Here is a 22,609-nt window from a genome sequence, read left to right on the forward strand (position 1 = left end):
TGAACGTCTAAAGCAAGAGCAACGGAGGGATGCGGATTCAGAAGCACAGCTGACTCTTATCTATGTATCTGTAGGTGGTTCGGTTTTTTATATTTACTGAAATAAAAGTCCTCTGGATAGTTCTGGTAGTTGTTTTTTTTTTTTTTTTAATTGCACTAGCTGCCTTGACTGCTTTGTTTTGGAGGTTGAAAGGCAGGGTATAAATTCCTCGAGAAATAAATAAATACCAATAATGCATGTATTGAATGTATATCCTGCCTTCATTCTTCCAGTTCCATCACTTGAGCTTCCCCGCTGCCCTGGCAAACAATTCCTGCCCATTCTCCTGCTCAGAGCTCTCTTTCTAGAAATAAATAAGTAGACTATTCCACACAGAGGGTTGGCCACTGTCCCTTCTCCCCCCTTCCCTTTTTCACGTCCACTGATCCCCCACCCACTTTTCAGTTCCTGCCATGTTTCCTTATGAAATGGTTTAGGGGAACAACTGGGATGTGTCCACTTAGTTCTCCCCAGTTTTGAAGGCCCCTCTTGCTGACACAGAACTCCAAACGTACACAGGAACTGCAGCCTATAGCCAAGGTAGTATACTTAGGCTACCAGTTGCTCTCAACCAGGCACCCCCAAACTCAGCCCTCCAGCTGTTTTGAGACTACAACTCCCATCATCCCTCGCTAACAGGACCAGTGGTCAGGGATGATGGGAGTTGTAGTCCCAAAAAAGCTGGAGGGCCGAGTTTGGGGGTGCCTGCTCTCAAGTCAACCCTCTCCATGCCACGATCGGTGGCTGCACTGGGGCAAAACGCCCTCTGGGGCCAAGGGCTTGGTTACCCTTCTGAATGGTACCTGTAGTATCCTGCTTGGTCATGAAGGATTCTGATGTAGCAGGGGCTGTGGATCGAGGTAATCTTCGTGCGATGCATATCAGACAGGACTGCAAGTCTGCCGTGAAGAGGAGGAGAAGAAGAGCAAGGTTGGAGGTGGGAAGGGAAGAGGCCCTAGGTTATACTGAGCAAGTGCTTACCTGTGAAAAACTCTCCTGCTTTTTACTCGCTTCTTCCAGACTCTGCAAGCATTACCTCCTCACAGGAGCTTGCCTGCCATCAGCAGCAAACCCCATGCAGCATAAAGGTAAAGGTAAAGGGACCCCTGACCAATAGGCCCAGTCGTGTCCGACTCTGGGGTTGCGCGCTCCTCTTGCTCCATAGGCCGAGGGAGCCGGCATTTGTCCGCAGACAGCTTCAGGTTCATGCGGCCTTCATGACTAAGCCGCTTCTGGCGAAACCAGAGCAGCACACAGAAATGCCTTACCTTCCCGCCGGAGCGGTACCTATTTATCTACTTGCACTCTGACATGCTTTCGAACTGCTAGGCGGGCAGGAGCTGGGACCAAGCAATGGGAGCTCACCCCATCGCGGGGATTCGAACCGCCGACCTTCTGATCGGCAAGCCCTAGGCTCTGTGGTTTAACCCACAGTGCCACCCACGTCCCTCCCCCCCCCCGCAAGCATACATGCCTTCGAAACCACTATTCACAAAGAGTAAAGTAGACCCTTCAAAGAAGATGTGACTTTTGCCAAAGGAAGCACAAGTTCTTCTTGGAATCTTTTTCTAATGAGCAATTCACATTCCCTGCAACCAACCTGAAAACAGAACACGGAAACAGTGGCTCCCATCTGGGATTTGGTGTCAGAGGCACAGCTGTTCCTAGGATACATCCCAGAGAATGAACTGGGGCAAGCGACGCATTAGAGCGGTGGGCCTCAAGGAAGGGCTCCAAGGAGGAAAGGGAGATGGAGGCAGAGAGATGGGACTTCTTGCACAGAAGAAAAGTCCTGGGGGGTGCCAACCCATCTTTGTTAATTTGGGGGGAAAGCTCTAGCAAGTTCCCCTCCCCCCACCTGGCTTAGAGAAGATCTCCGGAGCCAAGCCAAAGCCAATGCTTTTCTGCATTTCACAATGAGAAGCTGTATTGTTGAGTTAAACCTTACACAGCAGCTGAACTATTGAAAGTTTGCTTGGGGAGAGCGACTGGCACTGGCACAGTGGGTGGGTGTTCCTTATTGTTTGGGAGAATTAATTCTGAGGCCATTTGGATCTGGCAGCACTGTAAAATAAAAGGCAGCGGTGAAAGCCAACAACTATCATCTCCTGGGCAAAGTATCTGCTCATAAACCCCTGTGTGATTTATTCCTTCCAGTCATGATCTCCTGTGTAAGCTGCAGTGGATTAATTCAGCTAATGCACTGGAACAAAATGGCCACCGTGGAGATATGAGCCCAAAGGGTTCTGGCGGAAAGTCTATTTTGCATCAGGGGGTTGAGCCAGAGTGCAGGTGCGTCCTGAGATTCCAGTCCTGAACTCAGGTCTGCTAAACACACACACACACACACAGCACCCACTGTGGCGCTTGAGCAAGCTGCGCATGCTCATCAATGGCTCCTGGTGTCAAGGGAGCCAAGTGGTGCACTCCTGCAGTGGAAGGGCTAGTTAGCAAACACCTGAGATCCACTGGCTGAGGACCTCCTGTCTTTTTTTAACGGTCTCAAGGGAAACAACTCATTTGCTTCTCTGCAGAAAGGTCTTGTGCTTGATTCTCCAAAATGAGCTTGCCAAAGGTAAAGGGGCCTGCCAATGTTAGCCAACACAGAGGTGCATCCTCTGAGCAAAGGGTAATGTGAAAGACAACAGCAGTTTCTTAGGATTGCCACTGGGAAGAGGGAGGAAGGGGCAGGCCTGCACCAGACCTTCTGGCATTCCTGCTTGCCCTGCAAGCGACGCACCTGACACACTTGCCTCTCACTCAAGCCTGCAGCGCAGATGGACCCGTGTGCCAGCTGCACAGGTAGGACACCTCCCCAAGGGTGGGCTTGTGGGCTGTGTATGTTGAGCTGCAGGCATCCCGAGTCCTCCAAAGTGAGTAGGAAATGCGGCATGCAGAATATCAAGGCCTCGGAGAGCCGCAGTCCCCTTGCAAGGAAGGTCCTGCAGGAGGACGGCGGAGGACGATTTGTCCCTCCCTCCTTCTCCTCCTCTCCCCTCCCCAGAAATGCAACACTGCACACGCAAGCACTATTTCCCTCTCCAAACAAGCCACCGCCTGCTCCTACCTTCGCCTTCCTCCTTGATCAGTTTCGGCTGGGACACGGTGAAGCACTGCATGACCTCGTAACGCTGCCTGGCCTCCTGGTTCTCTGCCCCCGGCTCGTCCGGGGGCCGGATCAGCATCCTGCAGTTGAAGGTGTGGCTGTTGCGCCGGGTGGACTCTTGAGGCCAAGGGACGCCGTTCACTGCAGAAGAAGGGGAGGAAGATCAAGGAGCACTATTGAAAGGCTTTGAAGAAGTGGACATGCAAAAAGACCAGGATCTGGAAACTCAGCAGAGGTGTGAAATCAGTGTTACCTCTTTAAAAAAAAAATCCTTATGATTACAGGCAACCCCCCCATTTATACATTCCAAGGCACCACACGTTTAAGGCATATCAAATGTATTTGAAACACCATTGGAAAAGCCTGCAAACACCTTTTCCTGCCCCTCTTTTTGTGAGGTTTCCGGGTCGCTTCCGGGTTTGGCGCAATGCGTGTGCGCAGTTGCACATGTACTGAATGTGTGCAAATGTTTGTGTGTGGGGGGGTGTTTGCCTGTATATGAACACAGAAAGCTAACATATTGAGTCTAAGCCTTGGCTTCTGCCTGCTGTGACTCTCAGTGGCTCCTCAAGGTGCAAGGCAGAGGTCTTTCCCCAGCTCCGCTACTGAAGATCCAAGGACTGAAGCTATGGCACCCGGCACGCAAAGCAGGCACTCCACCACTGAGCTATCCATGTCCTTCGCTGGCTGTGACACCACCAAATCTGATTCACTGAACGTATTGCTGAAACCACTCACAGAGCTCATGATACATTTCGTGGTCTTCAAATCCATAAACGGAACTGGGCGACTACATTAGCGGAAAGGAGCCAGCACTACCTCATCGTCTGAGATGCAATCCCTGCTCTGCATTCACTGCCATCACTAGGATTACTGAGATAATGCATCAGAAGGGCTTTCAACACACACAAAACCACCATATTATTAGCATCACTTGAACTCGAGAGCAGGTGACAAGTGTCTCCCGGGAAATTTCAGGTCCTTGAATCTAGTCTGCACCAACCTGGCGACCCCTGGCTGATCTGGAGCTCTCATCAGCCCCAGGGAACATGGTTGTGTGACGCTGGCAATGATGGAGGCCTTAGTCCAAAACATACAGAGGACACCGGATTGCTTTATTCTGTTATGCTGCAGGTTTCCCACAGCCCTCTTGCTCAGTCTGCAGTCTGCAGGCCACTGTTCCTACCAGGCCCTGTCTGGCAGCTGGTGGCCACATGAGGCTCATCAACACTACCTAGTTCACTTCCTTTGGTTACTATTGCTGCTGCACCTTTGCGCTCTCCAAAGTGGCACATGGGCACACACACATCCCACCATTAACAGCGAAGGCACCGGAAGCAGCAGATACATGGGAACAAAGATACCTTCTTTAACTGCACAAGACTAGAGTCCGCTTGCAACTTTTTCGGTTGCATCATCCAACTGCGTGAATCATGAACACAAATGCCTAGTATACTAATAACCAAGAACCCACTGCTAATCTGATGCTTCAGTTGTGGCCCGCTGGAATCAGGAAGCTTCACTGGGGCTCCCTCACTGCCTCCTACTTCTGCTGGGGGACTAGAGCGACACCATACCAGGGAAGGGATGCTGCGTGTTGCAGAGAGAGATGCAGCCCAATGTGGGTTTTGCTCGCATGAACATCCAGGGCTGCCTTATTACACAGAGCCAAACTTTTGCCCGGGATCCTGTTCCTTTGGGGGTGTCAACAGATTGAATCAGAGGCTACCTTTGTCTCTGCTCTACCACTGAGCTGTGGCCCTGCCCCTAGGAACTGTACTGCACCAAATCCTTTTCAAAGCAGGGATACCAGGGACAGAATCTGGGGCCACCGGCAAGCGAAGGATGTGCTACGGCCATTCCACAATCCCCTTCCATCATTACATAGTTGCATGGTAAAGTAGTTCCCTTGGCAACCATATTCACAAGTTGAATACTGCCTCACTGGAGTCAGGATGCTTCTGAATACAAGTTGCTGGGAACTGTAGGAAGGGAGGAGAGTTGATCTTCCGCTCAGGTTCTGCTTGTGGGCTTCTTCCCTTTGGGGAATCTGGTTGGCCGCTGTGAGAAGCAGAGGCTGAGCCAGATGGGCCACTGGCCTGATCCAGCTGAAGGCTCTTATGTTCCTTAGGGGGGAAATCCATGTTCAGTACAGATATGGAACATTCTTTCTGTGTGATTTAATGCTACAGTGTAGGATCAGTTTGAGGCCTGATTAAGTGAGATATTGATTCAAGCCTGCCTTATATTGAATTAGCTCAAGTCGATTTCGTATTGAATGGAGCTAATTTGATACAAATGATGCTGAAATCAATGTTATACGGTGTTGTCTGCAGCGGGGCTGGCACTGGCTTAAAGGGAGCTGCGTTTGAGAAGAGCAGCATTTATTAAAGGGCACGACTGTGTGACCACTTGGATCCCGTCCAGCTGCATGGGCTTGCAAGGGGTGTGAGGCCACCCAGCCCTTTCTTCGCTGTTGCTAGACTCACAGGCACGGACCCTGCAGGGCGGGAGCCCCCATGAATGCTCAGCAGGAATCCCTCCCTGTCTCTGCACTGCAGAAGAGCCACAGCTGCCACAGCTGCCATAGCAGCTGCCAGATTTGGGAAGTCCAAGCTTGGCATGGATTATTACCCTGCAGCTCACTGAACTGGAAAGGGACACATAATAACCCCACAGGCACCACCTATAACCAGCCTTGAGGGTTTGCGTGTGTTTATCCTCCTAAGAACCCTGTGAGGGAGGTTAAGCCTGAAAGATTGTGACGAATCTGAAGGTCACCCGGGTGGCTTCATGGTATCTGAATCTAGATCTTCTAGGACCAAATAAAGCACTCTGTTATGCCATACAAATTTCCACATACAGTGGTACCTTGGTTCTGGAGGCAGAAGCTGAAGCAGGACAGTGGGAGGAGGAGGAGGCCAAGAGGCAGAGATAAGCCAGGCTGCTGAAAAGCTACGGGGGTCTCCCCCTCCTGCTGCGACAAGCTCCCAGAATCAGAAGAGGCATGAAAAGAATGGAGGCGAGGTTGGCTTCATGCAGGCACAGTCTCCGATTGCTTGGGGAAAGCTTTGGTGGGGGGGGGGGATTAAGACAGCTGTGGGGAAGCAGGGACTTTCAGTCTTGGCAACTGATGCATGGGGAAAGACCTAATGGTGATGAACTGCTCTGCTCATTAGGCCTGACACTCAGCCAATGTAGATTGTGTTTTTGCTAAGAAAAAGGTAACTCCAGCCTTAAGCAGTGTGATTTACTGCCAGCTCGCTCTTTGACAGCATATATGTATGTATGCCATGCATGGGCATGCAAGGCTGTGCTGGGCAGAGGGCCCCACATAGTGAGGGGAGGGAGATTCGACTCCCTTGCTACTGCGCTCACTTTCTACCCACCTTGTCCAAGCCCCACAGGACACATGCAGAATGGAGTAGGAGGAGGATTGAAAAGCCCCCTCTTTCCACCTGCCCTGCTCGCTCTCCCCACTGCAAATTGTGTTCCCTTCCAACTATACAATTCTATGATTCTATTATATAGCAAGCTCCCCACTTGTTTTACATAAAATGCTTGATGTGCTGTTAATAGCTCCCCGTCCCCTCCAGAGAACTGTAATTTCTACGGCTTGCAGCCTTCAGCAGACTCCTGCACTGACAGGAGGCAGCCGTAACAGCTATGAGAGTTTACTGGGTCAGTGGCTCGTCAACTAATAAGGCTTTAGCTAATAGGCCATAACTTTGATAAATGGAGCTGTGTTTAGCAAGAAGAGCCTTATCATCGAGTCGATTAAACACTGGCAAGGTTGGCAGGCCGCAGAGTTGACCTACCTTGAACAAAACATTGATCTGGGAGCAGCAAGAATCCTCTTTGCTGAAACCAACCATGCACTCAGCGTGCCACAGCAGTGAGGACCAAAGAGCGCCCCTTGCGCCTGTGGTTGCATGTTGAGTCTGCTGGTGGGGCTGGCAGCCAGCAAGCAACTACCCGGTAACTTTTTTTGCCTTGCAGCCTCCACAACAGCAGCAAGTAAAGCTTTTTACATCTGTTGGGGTTTCTGGTTGGGTAGTCAACTGAGGTTCTTACTGGGAATTACATTATGATGCTCTGGAGTAAGCATATTATTCAAAAAAAAATGAGCTTAAACGCAGATTAAATGACACGCATTCGGAATGGCAGCGAGCGAGTTGTCGACAGGATTAAATTGGATCCCGTCTGCAAAACAGGGCCGCCTCCTAATCTCCCCAGCCACCCGCTAGTGCTCTTGAGTGCGGCTTGCACCTACTCAACTCGCGCACCTTCCGAGCAGAATTCAGGCAACTAAGCTGAAGCCTCAAAGAGCTGAAAATGTATTGTATGAAGCGACCCCTTCGGTTCGTGTCACAAGGGAAATGATGCCCTATGCTTTCCAGACACAGGCACCCTGCTCCCCCTCCCAGCTCCTCCCCCGCCCCTTTCATCCACCCAAAAAGCTACACCTTAAGCCTTTCTTCACAAGTGAGAGCACAGAACTCCCTTGGGCAATCGGGTTGCCCTCGGGGAATCATAGTACTTAGCTCCTTCACTGAAGCTGACCCTTCTAATTGAATCTTTCAGCTTCCTGTTAACTAATGCCTTCATTTAGAAGAAGAAGAAGAAGAAGAAGAAGAAGAAGAAGGGAGATTCCCCTCTCTGAAAATAAACAGGACTATGCTGGGGCAATTCCCCCTCTTTAGATAAATAAGCTCTCCTGGGTAGAACTGGGTCTGATGCTTGCAAGCTGTTCTAGATCTAGATGCCACCGTCCTAGATGGCTGTAAAAGAGGACTGGACAAGAGGGCTATCGGTGGCTACTAGCCAGGGTGGCGATGCTCAGCCTCCACAGTTGGAGGCAGCAATGCTTCTTAATACCAGTTGCTGGAAACCACAAGCGGGGACTTGTGTTCTGATCCTTCTTGCAGGTTTCCCATAGGCATTTGGTTGGCCACTGAGAGAACAGGATGCTGGACTAGATGGACCATTGGCCTGATTGTTCTAAGGCCTCTTCTTCGGTTCTTATAATGGTCACCTGCTTAGGATGTCTTGAGGACCTGTTGTCTTACCTGCTCCCTGACTAATTACCCCTCAAAGCATCTAGGGGAAAAATTACCCCATTGGTCGTGACGTGAACTGACATTGCCACAGCTTGCTAATGATTTTGTTCGCCTGACTTTGCAGGGTCCCTGGAAGAGGAGGGGGTCAGGAAAGCCAAGCTGCTTACCAAGCGACTTGGGCAGCAAGTTCTTGACAAACTCAGCGTGGTCTCCCACGTGCAAGATGCTGTAGACGCTGGTGTTCATGAGCTCCTCCTGGTTATAGCCCAAGTAGCTGGTCACGTTCTCGGACACAAACACGATCCGCCCTTCGCGGTTCACAACGAAGAAGAAGCCATCGAGCGCCTGCGGGGCCGAGAGCAAAGCAAAGAAGCGTCAAGGAAAGCGCTGTGTCACACAGGGCAGGGCCTTGGGGGACTCTGCCTGCGCTTCTCACCCCCCAATGGAACTGTCAGCGTAATGGGAACCTCCACTCACTTAAGGATTGGTGGCAATCTGATACAGGGCCTGGTGAGAGGGTCACCCTGCTGAAAACCCAGAGAACAGCTGGAGATTTCGCCATGCAGCCGCCATATCTAAAAACAGGCCTCTGGGGTGAACTAGTGCTAACTATGCCACTGACCCACTAGAGCATGGGTAGGCAAACTAAGGCCCGGGGCCTCATCCGGCCCAATCGCCTTCTAAATCCGGCCCGCAGACAGTCCAGGAATCAGAGTGTTTTTACATGAGCAGAATGTGTCCTTTTATTTAAAAGGCATCTCTGGGTTATTTGTGGGGCCTGCCTGGTGTTTTTACATGAGTAGATAATAAATAATAACAAATTTATTATTTTGGTCACAGACCGGTTCCAAATCACATACAATATCAGGGAAGTCATAAAACACGATAGGGATACATTTGAATTTGTAATTGGGTATAACAGGGACAATACAGATATAGCAGCAGTTAAAAATATGTAAGTTAAAGCTTAATCACTAAAATATAACCTAAAATTGTCACTTAAGACCTTAGTACATGAGTAGAATGTGTGCTTTTATTTAAAATGCATCTCTGTGCTATTTGTGGTGCATAGGAATCCGTTCATTTCACACCCCCCAAAAAATATAGTCCAGCCCCCCACAAGGTCTGAGGGACAGTGGACCGGCCCCCTGCTGAAAACGTTTGCTGCCCCCTGCACTAGAGGGATGTCTCTTTAATAAGCCACACGTACGATATTGTATGAGCAGCAGAGTCCAGCTCTCTGGCCCAGTCCATTTCGTACCACCTACGTTAGGATGCAGAAACCCTGCTCTGCATCACGTGGGACCTGCTGGAACTCAACAACAAGCCCACAAAAGCTTCTGTTCCCTACCCCACCTGCCAAGCTAGCTCCACTGCACCTGTGCTGTTCTTTGCACCTCCAGGTCGTTGTGCCAGCCATCCTATCGTGACATGCATGCTTCCTTACAACACTGAACCTGCCCAGTAAAATGAGGGGGAAATGGCTGCTAGGTGTCTGAGATACCACTTTTAGCAAGGAGTGCCTCTCAATTTTTTTGGGGGGGGGGAATATTCGGAACAGCTGCCACTGCTGGTAGCGTTGAGCGATGGCAAGCAAAATCTAGCAAGAGGCATGGTGGGTTTTTGATTGAGGTGTACGTTTTCCAAAGGAGGCTGGAGAGGTCTCCCTCGGGCATGGTTGGTCCGGGGATTCTTAAGCTCTGCCTGAGATCTGAGAGAACTGACAAGAGCCCTGTCCCTTCATAATTCGAGACTATATATTCACAGGCACATCCACCCACATGTGCATAACTGGCAACATTTGCGCCCCTCTCCCAGATAATTGATTGCCTCGCTAAGCAGACAGACACCATTTACTTGGCTTCACACTCTTTTATTTTTCATTGGAATAATTGTGTTTTCCCCTTCCTGCTACATTAGCTGTTGGAAACAGGAAGCAATTTCATCCCCCCCCCCCGCCTCAAATTGGCCCATGACCTGCAATTTCCCTTAGTCACAGCTGTTGCCTGTTGCTAAGCAACCAGAGGCTTCTGCATTCTAAGCCCCCCCCCAAAAAATGGCAAGGGGTGAGTTGCAGATCAGAGCCAAGCAGGATCTTGCCTGAATTAAAACTCCATCCCCCCCCCACCTCTTTTAACTTTCCGCCTGTTTCAGTGCATCTTCCAGCCCTGCCATTAAAAAAAAAAAAAAAAAACCCCGAACGCTCTGGCGTTTTAAAAAAGGTATTTAGGAAAGGAAAGGAAAAGCAGCATGAATAAGTCAGGCAGGATATACAGCAGGCAAAGGGGAACAGAGTGAATCAGCAGCTCAGAAACGGTAGCGGGTGTAAATCAATCTCCGTTCCATTAACGCAGGCAGCCTGGTGCCTAACCAGCGTGCAACTGGTACTGAATAATCCATTTCCGGAAATTAGGAGCAGGGCCCCTTCCTCTCTCCTGAGCATCCTAAATCAGGGAGAAATGGTTTAAAAAAACCAAACCCACAAGCCGCTGCTGCGTTTCAAGCAGGGGCACACGGGTCGTCAGCGGTAACAAGATAATGAGCTGCTGCCGGGCTTCCCCCCCCCCCCCCGTGGGTAACGTGGCATTATCGTCGCGCTGGCAATGTCGGTCACTCCCTCTGCCCGCTGCGTAAGGGATAGCGAGCAGCGCAGGCTTTGGAAATCTGGGTCCTGTGTGGCTGAAGCGGCCGAGAGGGCAAGCCCACAACCTCCAAAGTGGGTGGGGGTGGGGGGGGAGAGAAGAAACCACAAAAACAACGCAGGTGAACATCGGCAAGGCATTCGAAATGGCAAGGATGAGCTGGGGAGGGATCTGTGATGAATGTCTGTCCCAAGAACAAACTGATGGGAGACGGGAGGCTGGGTCTCTAACTGCAGCTAGTTCCCAAAACAGCTCCCAGGCTCAGAGGTAATGTACCAGCTGCTTGGGGGGCGGGGCAAACAGGGAGGGGGGGCTGCAGCCTTCATCAAAAGCTTCCTGGAAAGAGAGAGGCTGCATCCTGTGTCAAAGTAGGATTCAACAGGTGCACCTAGATTAACACCACCACCTCACAGCAAAATGCCTGCAGGTAGCTATGAAGCAAGGGTGCCAACTTGCAAAAAATATATATACTGAGGGTGGTGTGGTGCATAACTGATCACATGGCACGGGGCACGCAAACCATTTGAATGGAAATGGCCATCAACTTTGGAGGGGCTTAGCATCCTCAAATATTTTATTTGGGGTGGGGGTGGAGCGAAGGGGCCTTAGTCCCCTAGGAGTTGGCTCTTATGCTACGAAGGGGGTCTCATGCACGGAGGGGGAAGCTAGGTCAGTAGGAGAGCCTTTAGCACAACAGGCAATTTCCAGCCAGCTTAGGTCCATCAGCATCTCACGACTTGGGTCAATTCATTTGAGGTGTGGCTGGGTTTTGTTTTCATTCCAAGGCAGATTGCTTTAATCTCGTGCAAGCTGCTGATCCTTCAAACAGGTAAGGGCGCCCCCAGTTAAAAAGATCTGCGTTAGATCTGAAGAAGTGGAAGAACCGCTACAGGGGGCAGGATGAAGAAGGAAAAGAGTTGCCAGTGGGTCCTCTTTCCCCACTCATTTGCTCCCACACTTCATTTTGGCCCTGCAGTAAAAGCCATGCTTCCCATCCACTAATCTGGGACGGAAGCTAGGCTAATTGGCCTGAAATCCACTTTTTAAAGACCCCTTCTCCCTGCAACCATGAGTACTAGAAGCTTTTTTTTTTTTTTTTTAAAGAAAATTAACATCGGCGCTGGCTTTCTACTGAGGACCTGCATGCGAAACGCCGGGTGGGGGTGGGGGTGGGGCTTTGAGCTGCGCAAACCGTCTCCTAGATTTAAGGCACAACTAGGCGTATTTAATCCACTCGCCTCAGCTATTTTTCTAACCTTTTTTGGGGGGTAAATGTTCTGGGGAGTAGGACTCTATGGTCCCTGATTTCCACCTTCAGGATAATCCTAAAAGAACACTCCTTCCTGATATTTAGAAGGTTTTTTCATGACGGCAATGCAGAGCAGCTGCCTCCCTTATGTACATACCTCCAGGAGAAGAGGCCCCAGAGATTCCTTTTCGATCACTCCTTGGCTGCTGGACGAGATATCAGACTTCTGTACATCATCATCAGCTGTTTTCTCTGCAACACAGAAAAGGGCACTTTCAAGTCAAAGGAGATTCGCTTTCAGTTTCGAGTACATCTCAGCTGTGTTCCAAAACGGATGGGCGGGAAAGCAGGACAAATGTTTAGACCGCTTGTGGCAATAAAGTTCGGGGACTAGGGACATGTCAGCCACACACAAAGGCTGCCGAGCTGAAGCAGAATCAGGCTATGCATTGACAACCAGAGACAGTCCTTGTTCAGAAACAAAAGCGGCCGATCCCTTGCCCTTGAACAAGAGTTTGTGAGCTGTAGCTCAGATACAGGGACCAGGCTGAAGCAGCGTCAGGAACTAGAGAGCTGACTGAAGCTGAGGAGTCGGGCCAGGGAGAGGGAGAGAGCGCTGCTGTGGCCAATGGAGAAATTCTGGGTTGAGGATGGAAAGGGGGGAAACAGAAGCTGACATGAGGCGCAGGCTGTCAAGCAGCATGAAGCTGGGCCCAGCAGCGTTTCAGTTGCGCATATCCGGGCTCTAATCACCCTGAGTGCGCACAGAAAGCAATCTTGGCCAATCTGGATTGTCTAATGGCCCTTGCCATTTGCACCGTTCTCCTGCAATGTGCGGCGTGAGCTCTCTGAAAGCGACTACAGTGGAACCATGGTTCCCAAACTTAATCCGTTCCGGGAGTCTGTTCGATTCCCGAAACAGTTCGGGAACCAAGGCGTGGCTTCTGATTGGCTGCAGCAGCTTCCTGCAGCCAATCAGAAGCTGTGGAAGCCGCACGTTTGGCTTCCAAAGAACATTCTCACTTCTGGGTTTGCGGCGTTCGGGAGCCAAAACGTCCAAGTACCAAGGCGTTTGGGATCCAAGGTACGACTGTACTCTGATTGAGACACACAAATTGCAGAGATTAACCTGAAGGGGGACTGAAAAGATGCATACACAGCCCTGCCTGCAGCTGAGGATTGGCCTGGCCAGGGTGGTGGCGGCGGCTGCTGGAACCTTCCAACTCTATGGTTCTGAGTAAGATAATAATAACACCTCTCTCTCTCTCCAGTTGCGCATGCTGGGGGACAGAGCTGGGAAGCACACTTAAAGAGGAGGCACGAAGGTTTTCCCTCCCTACGGGACAAAAGATTTGCCTCCCGCAAAGTCAGCCCCTGGGCCAGGATAGCAGCCAAGGATCAGGCCGTCTTAGAAGGAAGAATGGTTTATCTTGCTGCTTCCACCCCAATTTCATATATTCACATACTTAAGAGTAATGCGGCGGCTTTCCATTCTAATCCTTTAATTGGGCTGCGGAATCCTCCTCCAACTTTAGCAAAATAGTTTCATACAGCACTTCCAAGCCTATTATTCAAAAGGATTAGCGGGTGGAACGAGGCGCCACGGCCTTCGCCATTGTGCCCGGGAGCCCTTCCCATCTCTTGGCTTCAGAAACACGGGGGGCATTCACAGACATTTCTAGGCTGGAAGCAGAATTAAGATCAGGAGTAGGAAAGCCCCCCCCCCATGCAAAATCTCCCACTCCCTTAACCTGGCCTCCACTTTCATTTAACACACAGCTCCTGATGAGCATTTAGATTCTGTGGTTGAAGTGGCACCTTTCACAAGCATTTCAGTACGTTGCAGAATAAGGAGCACCTCTCGGTTGGCTCTGGGCAGGGCTGGAGGCTTGGAGCTTGCAGGGCGAGAGGGTGTTTGTGCCCTGAGCTCGTTTCTGCGGCCAGGAGGAGCAAGGGGCAAAAACCAAACACTGCTCTTTGAACAATGGTGATGACGATAGTAATCCTCTCTTGCCTTTAGCAACTTGACGTAAAAAGGACCAATGTGCTTCTAAGATGAAAACCTCCCAACAAACACTAGCCCAAAACAGGACGTGGCTGATGTTGGTGTGCTCCAATTGGAAAACTGGGGGTGGGGAGGGATTCTCTCTCTTCCACAGCCCCCCCTCACTCTTAAAATCTCAGGAAAGTAGTCCAGCACCTTCCAAAGGAACCAGTAGCCAAATGGTGGCATAAGAGAGCCCAGTCTAGTCTCATGTCTATTACTTAAGGTGGGTCAGAGCATCCAAGACCCATCTCCGCCACACAGACGTGGTCCTTTCTAACAGACAGAGAAGATGGGGAGCCTGGTTCCGAATGTACTTCAGATAAGGGAGCTCTGACGCTCCTCCATGTGAAAAGAATCCCAGCTCAGAGACGAAGCAAAACTCAACCCTTCTCCCTGAAAGGCTACTTTTCTTTGTGAAGGGAATGTGTTTGCTTAGGAGAACGTTTCATCGTGAAAGCCCCAGCCCACTCCATCGGCAGCCGCAAGTGTTGCAAAACCAGGCACACGTTTTACCACCCCCATCTGCTGCGTTGTGAGAATAGGAGAGATTCGGGCATGCAGAGAGAGGCAGTGGCTGAAAGACTCTGTCCCCGACACAGGCCAGTGGAAGCTGGCAAGCCTGGATTGGTTAACTGGCTGAAATGGTGGAAGGCGATGTGGAGAGGCTAAGAGTGGAAGAAGGCAGGTCCCATAAGCACAAGTGATCCCTATGTGCTCTAGAAGCAACACAGCTCTGCACCAGCTGCCCCCCCCCCCCGGACAGCATTAGGTGTTAAGAGAGCCCTGAGCCCAGGGCTGGCCCTTCTCTTCGTACAAGCAACTGGGGAAGCAACAGAAGGCGAATAACCGCAGCTCCCTTGATGCAGAGCTTTGATTTTCAGTTAATTAAAATCAAACCTAAAGAGACATCGATCAAGGGCTTGACACGGAGTCATGCCATTCATTAGTACTTCGGTACGGAATTAGTCCAACACGGCCCAACCCACAGGAAAGAACAGGTGGTGGGAAGATCAGAAGAAGGATTTTGGGGGTCAGCAACACACATGTGTGTGTTCCATATGTGTGCGACTAGAGGGGAAAGGCAAGGAAAGAGAAAAGGTTTGCCGTGACAGCAAGGCTGCACGAGGGTTGGGAAGTGAGGCTTGCTAGAGGACCTGCAGTCATCAAAAGCTGCAGAGGAGGGAGCAGGGGCCAAGGGAGGCTGCAGATTGCCTATGGAGTGGCTGTCCTAGGATCTATCGCTCCTGAAGGTGCCATTGCGCCTCCTGAGCTGTACCGCCCCAGACTGTGGATGGGGACGCACAGGATGGAAGGCTCTCCCATACATTTCCTGCACATAGAAAACAAGCATACCAACGAGTACAAAATTTCACTTGGGTTATGCCACATTTTACACACAGTAGATATTCTTGTGCGGCATGAAGGGATCCCACCTCCAATCTGAAGAAGCACAACACCTCACTCGCCGTTTGTGAGACTGACCAGGTCAGCTTTTCCCAAGCGGATGCTCCCCAGATGTTTAGAACAGCAAGTCCCTTCCACCCCCAGCTAGCATGCCCTCACAGCGATCTATTTCACTTCAGCACTGAATACAAAGCTTGGCAACGTTGTCAAATCCAGAGCCATATTGTTAGCATCACATATTCCAGCAGGCTAGGGCCTTGTTAATTTGTTTAATCCAGCCTTCGTCAGAACGGTCGCCATCTACATCATCAGAAAAAAATTAATTGAGTGTGCAAAGCAAGTACAGGTATCCTTAATTGCTCTGCAACCTTCCCCTGTTCTACATGCATGGAGCTTGCGGACCACTGGCGGAACCCACCGATTTAGGGTTTCTGGCTTTATAAAATGTAGGATTCAGCCGCACTGAACTAAAACTCTCAGCTCTCCACTATGGTCCTAAAATGGATGTTGTCTGAATTTAGTCCCAAGGCATACCTGGGAACTGAAATGCACAGCCAGCCCGGATCTGCTGAAAAATGATGCATTGTGGAAAGACCTCAGGATGTTGGTGGGGTTTTTCCACTATGAAATATTTCTTGCTCTTTATGGCATTGTCACTATCTAATGCATTTAAACCTCCACAAATCTGCCTCCAAGGTGCCCTCAGGCTTTTGGCCTTCCACCGGAAATAGCTGCAATCTACGTGGCTGATTCATACAGTCAGGAGGTGAAAATCCAGCTATACATTGCTTCATTTCTCTTGAAGCTTCTCCTTCACTTTTCATTTATTAGCAATCATTTATAGTGCTCCTCGAGCAAATTACTTTATCGTCTTTCTCTTCAGAGGGAAGTTCTCACCATACCCCTCTTGCCACTGTGACTTCTGCCAGATGATGCCCTAAGCCACGGAAGCTGAAGCAATTTCCAGCTTCAGGGCCATTCACATCCTGTTCTGGGCAACTTTCTGGGGCCCACATGGCTGTGGTAGGTGGGGACAGAGGCAAAAAGGGCAGAGTGACAGGTGTGATTTTTACTTTGGTAGAGTAGGCTCATTTCTGCATACCCCTGTCCTCTACCCTCCATCCTGGCAAACCATCAGAATCCAAGGGCACATCTCAGCCACCCAAAAACACTCAAGGAGGATGCTACTGAGGGGTGCAGTGGGCAGGAGGTATTGTCTGGGGAGAGTCCCAAGGGCAAGAGAGAGGGACCAGGAGGGCAGCAGTTGGCCTCTGGCCCTGACGTTCTCCACTCCCGCCTTCAGCCAAGAAGACAAGTTCCCTTTCTCTTTTCATATCCCCTTTCTTTAGCCTTGTTCGTACTATAGGATTCTTAAATCATGGTTTGTGGGGTTGTTGTTGTTGTTTCTTCGTTATTAAAAAAAAAGTGCAATTCTAAATTGACTGTTTTGTAAAGCACGGTTCTGTTCACAGAACATTTGGGTTCTGCAACAATGGGACCTGTAAGGAAATGGTGTAGTTTTGAAGTGCTCCTCTTCGGGATTCCAGCCAAACAATCCACTGCATTCAACCCCCCTCCCCGAGATTTCAATCCCCCTCCCCCCCGAAGCCACACAGCATTCCATGCTCACTGAGCATGCTCAATCCTCACTATGCTATTCGGGGGGTGGCTTTCTCCCACACCATTCTTTTTTTTAAAAAAAAGTTTTCTTCAAATACTTCTACAAACTTCAGGGTTCCCGAGAGCCTGCCGCTGCCACCTGCTCATGTGTGGGGTGACCCGATTTTGTATCCACGTGGATTCACGCTTGGAGTATGATTTTGATATTAGTGCATTGCTTTATAAGCATTGTTTCCATTTTGGATCCTGCCCTTTGTACCACGTGTGGCAGGCCAGGATAGCCAGTAGTAAGAAAACGTGAAATGTAACTAAACAGTAATTAAAATAGCAACGCAATGTCTTATCGGACAATTAAAACTCAAAAGCCGAATTATGCCTGACTCAGTGGGCGTTTGCTCGGATCCAGCAAGACTTCTGGGGATGGCTCACTCGCTAAAGCATCCTTCACCAACCTGATGCCCTCAAACTGATTTGGACTACCAAGTTCCCACCTTCACCAGCCAGCCAGGCTGGTGAAGGTGGCACTAAAGAAACTGGCCCGCGATATATCAAGCCCTTAGTAACAAATTTCTTTCTTTCTTTTATATCGAGCCTTTCCAAGGCATTTGCATTGTTCAAAGCAGCTAACAGCCGAACCAAATCATGGAAACCAAAATACAAGTAGGTATCAGGGCTCGACACATAAAAGCTCTCATTCCAGCAGACCACGTGCCTGCCTGGGGTGGGTGCTGGGGAAATGAATTTCCTGAGGCAAGGCATTCCACAAATGAGGTGCAACCACAGAAAAGGCTTTCACAGCACTCCCTCCTGACCAACCCTGATTTGGCCACAGAAGGTACATGGAAGAGAGTCTCCCTGGCTGATCTCAGGGAGCGAACGACAAGAGTCGTTTCAACGTTTGCGATCTTGCCGTTTTGCAAGCCAACACGAGTCCAATTAACTCCCTAGAGCCGACGAACGCCACTGAGAATTTTTCGTGCACATTCCACGCTGAAATAAAAGGGGTCTGGGAAGCAGGAAGGGGAGGCGGAGTCTCTCCAGAGTTCGGCGTCCTTCATGTCTCATTACAGAGCAACCCTTTCAAGGCATAAGCAGAAACCACAGAGGCACCACCCCCCACAACAGCAGCAAAAGGAAGCCATTTCTAGTGGCTGCACATACTGCATGGGTGCCTTATGAAGTCGAAAAGGGCTGGTTGCCTGAACTGTGACAGGGGAAATAATGCAGCACCGACCGAACATAAAATTAATGAGCAGTGACTGCCTGCTGATGTACGACTTCTTAAGGAATGTGATACTAATTGCACATCTCCCCCACCACCACCACCATTCTTTTTGCAGCCATTCATCCAGAGATGGTTCGTACTCCACCCATCAAGACTCAACCAGAGCTTTTCCAGTAGGTCCCCCAGAAAAATGTTCCTGATTTCAAAGACTGGAGACAGAGGCCTGGCTCCAGGAGTCATGGTTACATGTCACGGTCTGACCCCCACCCCCGTCAATGTGCTTCAGGATCCTGTCTTTCCATTCCCTCTTCCCAATTTCTGGTTCACGTGGTTGGCTTGAAAGTCCAAAATGAACACATTGTGGTTACTGCAATTTTTATTTTTTATTTTGTTTTGCCTCCCAAGTCTGAACTGGGATCCCAGCTGAAAACAGAGCTTTCTAATTCTGGTTTCATGGCAAATAACGGGCAGCTGGTACAGCATGAGCCAATGTTGTAAACAACTGCCCAAGTTGTTGGAAAGTTAATGGACGGAGAGTCTTTTTTTTCTCCAGGGTTTCAGGGTGCTGAACTGATTCTGCTTGGGGCTTCGAATACCTGCTGAAGGGGTGTGTGTGTGTGCAGCATGTGTAAATAAATAGGCTGCCCTGGAATTTCCGTCAAGAATTTCCTTCAGGAAATACTTGCCCTTTTCTCTGCCAACCTTCACACAGGCAGCCCCACATGAAAGAACACACAGCCCTCCAGTCCCCTGGCTTCTCAGTATCTCCAGCTGAACCGCACCTCAGGGTTAAAAGGGAATATATAGGGGAGTCCCTCTTCTGAAGCTCACTCATTAGAATGGTTAGCCGGGCGACCTTCTAGTGAGCTACTATGAGAGCAATTCATAAACTTATGCCTGGCATGGAGAAAAGGGACAGAGAAAAGTTTTTATCCCTCACTCATCACACTAGAACTTGTGGGATATTCCATGGAGGTGATTGTTGGACGGTTCAGGACACACAGAAGGAAGTACTTTTTCATGCAGCACCAAGTTAAACTTATGGAACTCACTCCCACAGGAGGCAGAGATTGCTACCAAACTTGATAGCTTTAAGAGAGGATTAGACAAATTTACGGGTTGGGCTATCGTTGGCTTCTAGCCATGATGGCTCTGCTCTGCTTCCACAGTTGGAGTTACAGGTAGGTAGCCGTGTTGGGTCTGCCATAGTCAAAACAAAATAAAAAATAAAGAAATTCCTTCCAGTAGCACCTTAGAGACCAACTAAGTTTGTTCTTGGTATGAGCTTTTTGTGTGTATCTGAAGAAGTGTGCATGCACACGAAAGCTCATACCAAGAACCAACTTAGTTGGTCTCTAAGGTGCTACTGAAGCTACTAACATGAGTTTGGCCAAACTGCGAGAGGCAGTGAAGGATAGGCGTGCCTGGCGTGCTCTCGTCCATGGGGTCACGAAGAGTCGGACACGACTGAACAACAACAAGGTGATACTGGAAGGAACTTTTTATTTTGTTTCCACAGTTGGAGGCAGCGAAACTTCTGAATGCCAGCTGCTAGAGATCACAGGAAGTGAGAGCTGCTCGTGCTCGAATCCTGCTTGAAGGTTTTCCACAGGCATCTGGTTGGCCACTGTGGGAACAGGATGCTGGACTAGAGGGGCCATTGGCCTGATCCAGCAAACTCTTCTTATGTTCTCATTATACAGTGCTTCTTGCCAGAGCAAAGCCAATTCAGGGCATGGCTAGTAGAGACCTTTCAGGCATGAAACAGGGGGCGCCTTAGAGGCAATGGGCCTGATCCCAGTCAGACTTCAGCATTCAAAGCAGGGCCGAGTGGTTAAGACTGGTCACCTCAGTGTTATCTGCTCTTTCATTATTGCTTCCGGCTCTGATAAGAAACCACTTGGGGAATGTAAACATGCAATTCAACATTTCATGTCAGAAACTCCACTTGAGAGTGCAAGCCCTCCCCAAAGGTTAACGCAGTGCTGTTTCCAGTAATGGGGACTATTATTTAGTTTCCCCCCAGATATCTGGTAAGGAGCATGAAGGCAGTGGCGCCAAGGCTTGGACTATCACATTCATGGTCTGAATGTGACCCATACTGGGGCAGGACAGAAGGCAGGTATTTATTTCCTTTGCCTTGTTCAGCCCTTAAAGGCCAACTCTTTAGAGCCCATTCAAGTCCGGGGAATAGGAAAGACCAGCAAAGCACAGCTGAGACTCCCAACCCCTCTTTTTTCTGATGCCAGTGTCAAATTCAGTGGGGACTGGGGGTTGGCTACCCCTGTTCTAGATATCACATTTTGTGCTCATTGCCAGCCTCTCCTCTTGCATGGCAGAATAGTGAGCCTACAGAAATTGTACAGGTCTGGATGAGGGAAGACGCAGTGGCAGTTCCTCTCCTGCCTTCATCGTCTCCCCTTCCCCTTGTTCTATATTTAGCTGTCAACTAGATTGAAACTGTCAGGAGATGAATTAGAATTTTATTGACCTGGTTCATAGGAGGGAGGGCTCTATAAAATAAACGCATGCAGAGCAAAGTGGCCAGCGCTGCTGCGCAGACAGAATTTTACAGCAGTGACTGGAGTTTGTATCTGAAATCAATCCTTGATAGAAGCCAGATTCAAGGGGAGGAGACAGGGAGGCCAGTTTTATAGATGGGGGCAGCAACTCAGCCCTACTGAAATAAAGGGGTGGAGGAGTTTGCCGGCTCACTGGAATTCATGACCCGAGGGGGAGGGGGAAACATGGCTCGTTTACAGAGGATGTGCTTTGCAGAAGCATGCTAGAAAAACCTCTTGCTTATACATGGCTGCAGGTGGGTGGTTGAGAGTCTGGAAGCTGCAAAACACAGCAGCACCCAGACAAGCACTGTCCAGGGTGCAGAGGACTGGCATGTCCCAATGCTGGCACTTCATGAAAACAATCCCAGTTTACTAGTCTGTAGAACTGGAAGGAAGGGGGAGGAGAGGAGGAGAGAAAAGGGGATTGGCAAATCAAAAGATGCTGGTAAAAGGTACTCCTAGTCGCTGTCATTGGACTTGGAGGAAGAGGAACCAATGGAATCAGGAGAGGCAGGAGCAGGCACCCTGGATCTGGACTCGGACATCACAGGGCCCAAGTCCAGCAAACAGGGACATTATTTACCCGAGACACCTAAAATAAGGCCCCAAGTGACTACCCACTTTCAGGTGTGACCTCTCCAAGGGCCCAGGATCTTTGCTCCAAAACCCTCCTGTGCAGCCAAGACTTCAACAAGACCCAGGAGAGGCGGTTTGAGTTCTAGGCATCAGGCTAAATGGCTGCTTCTTTAAGGGTCTCTACTTTCCAGCAAGGATGCAGGCTTCAATACTGTTAATTATCGGAACTCAATCCCTGTCCATCCCAATACAAGCCGTATCTTCCCATGGGCCTGTCCAGGGTTCTGAAACAACTGCTTCTCACTCACTCTGGTTCCTGGCCTGTTCAGTTGCTATGCAGTCTCTGCCTCTAGGTCAGGGGTAGGCAACCTAAGGCCCGGGGGCCGGATGCGGCCCAATTGCCTTCTCAATCTGGCCCATGGATGGCCCAGGAATCAGCGTGTTTTTACATGAGTAGAATGTGTCCTTTTTAAAAAATGCATCTCTGGGTTATTTGTGGGGCATAGGAATTCATTCATCCCCCCCAAAAAATATAGTCTGGCCCCCCACATGGTCTGAAGGATGGTGGACTGGCCCACAGCTGAAAGCAATACCCAGGTTAAAACTGGTTATTAACCATTATTTTCTGGTTTTCCTTTGTAACCTATTGACCAGAAACCCGATTAGATGACACAGTTCTTGCAATTTGAGAAAGATGGCAAGCTGCATGTCGACTCTCTCCATACTGTCTTATGAGCCTCTTGTGTCCCCCTCAGCCTCACCCCCCCCCCCACAAAAAAAAACCCTGTCAAGTACTGGTCACATTTTGAATAGAGTGGAACACAGGAGTATGAGGTCTTCCTTATCCGTTTCATTCAAAAGCATGGGGAACACTGAGTGCCTCTTAAGGCACACATGATCAATTCACAATTTTGGTCTCCTTTAAATCAAAAGGGAAAGAGGGGAACTCCATTAAAATTCAATGTAGCTAAACTGACACGATTAGATTTAGACTGACAATCAAGCTCTGATAAGATCATGATCCAATTTTAGATATGACATAACCTTTAGTGTGGCACCACCGAACGCGTTTAAAAT

At 49.6% G+C, this 22,609-nt stretch overlaps 1 protein-coding gene across 5 annotated transcripts in view; it reads right to left on the reverse strand.

Annotated features, from left to right (window-relative positions):
- The window catches only part of NCOA1 (nuclear receptor coactivator 1), a 224,407-nt gene that overhangs the window by 48,443 nt on the left and 153,355 nt on the right, over positions 1–22,609 (reverse strand). For all 5 annotated transcript variants that reach the window (XM_033145189.1, XM_033145190.1, XM_033145193.1 and 2 more), the window contains 4 exons: positions 12,254–12,348; positions 8,373–8,550; positions 3,107–3,286; positions 843–938 (listed from right to left, as the gene is read on the reverse strand). In XM_033145189.1, coding sequence (XP_033001080.1) covers positions 843–938; positions 3,107–3,286; positions 8,373–8,550; positions 12,254–12,348 — 549 coding nt within the window. The remainder of the gene's footprint in view (positions 1–842; positions 939–3,106; positions 3,287–8,372; positions 8,551–12,253; positions 12,349–22,609) is intronic.

Source organism: Lacerta agilis, chromosome 3, assembly GCF_009819535.1.
Source record: "Lacerta agilis isolate rLacAgi1 chromosome 3, rLacAgi1.pri, whole genome shotgun sequence".
Lineage (NCBI taxonomy): Eukaryota > Metazoa > Chordata > Lepidosauria > Squamata > Lacertidae > Lacerta > Lacerta agilis.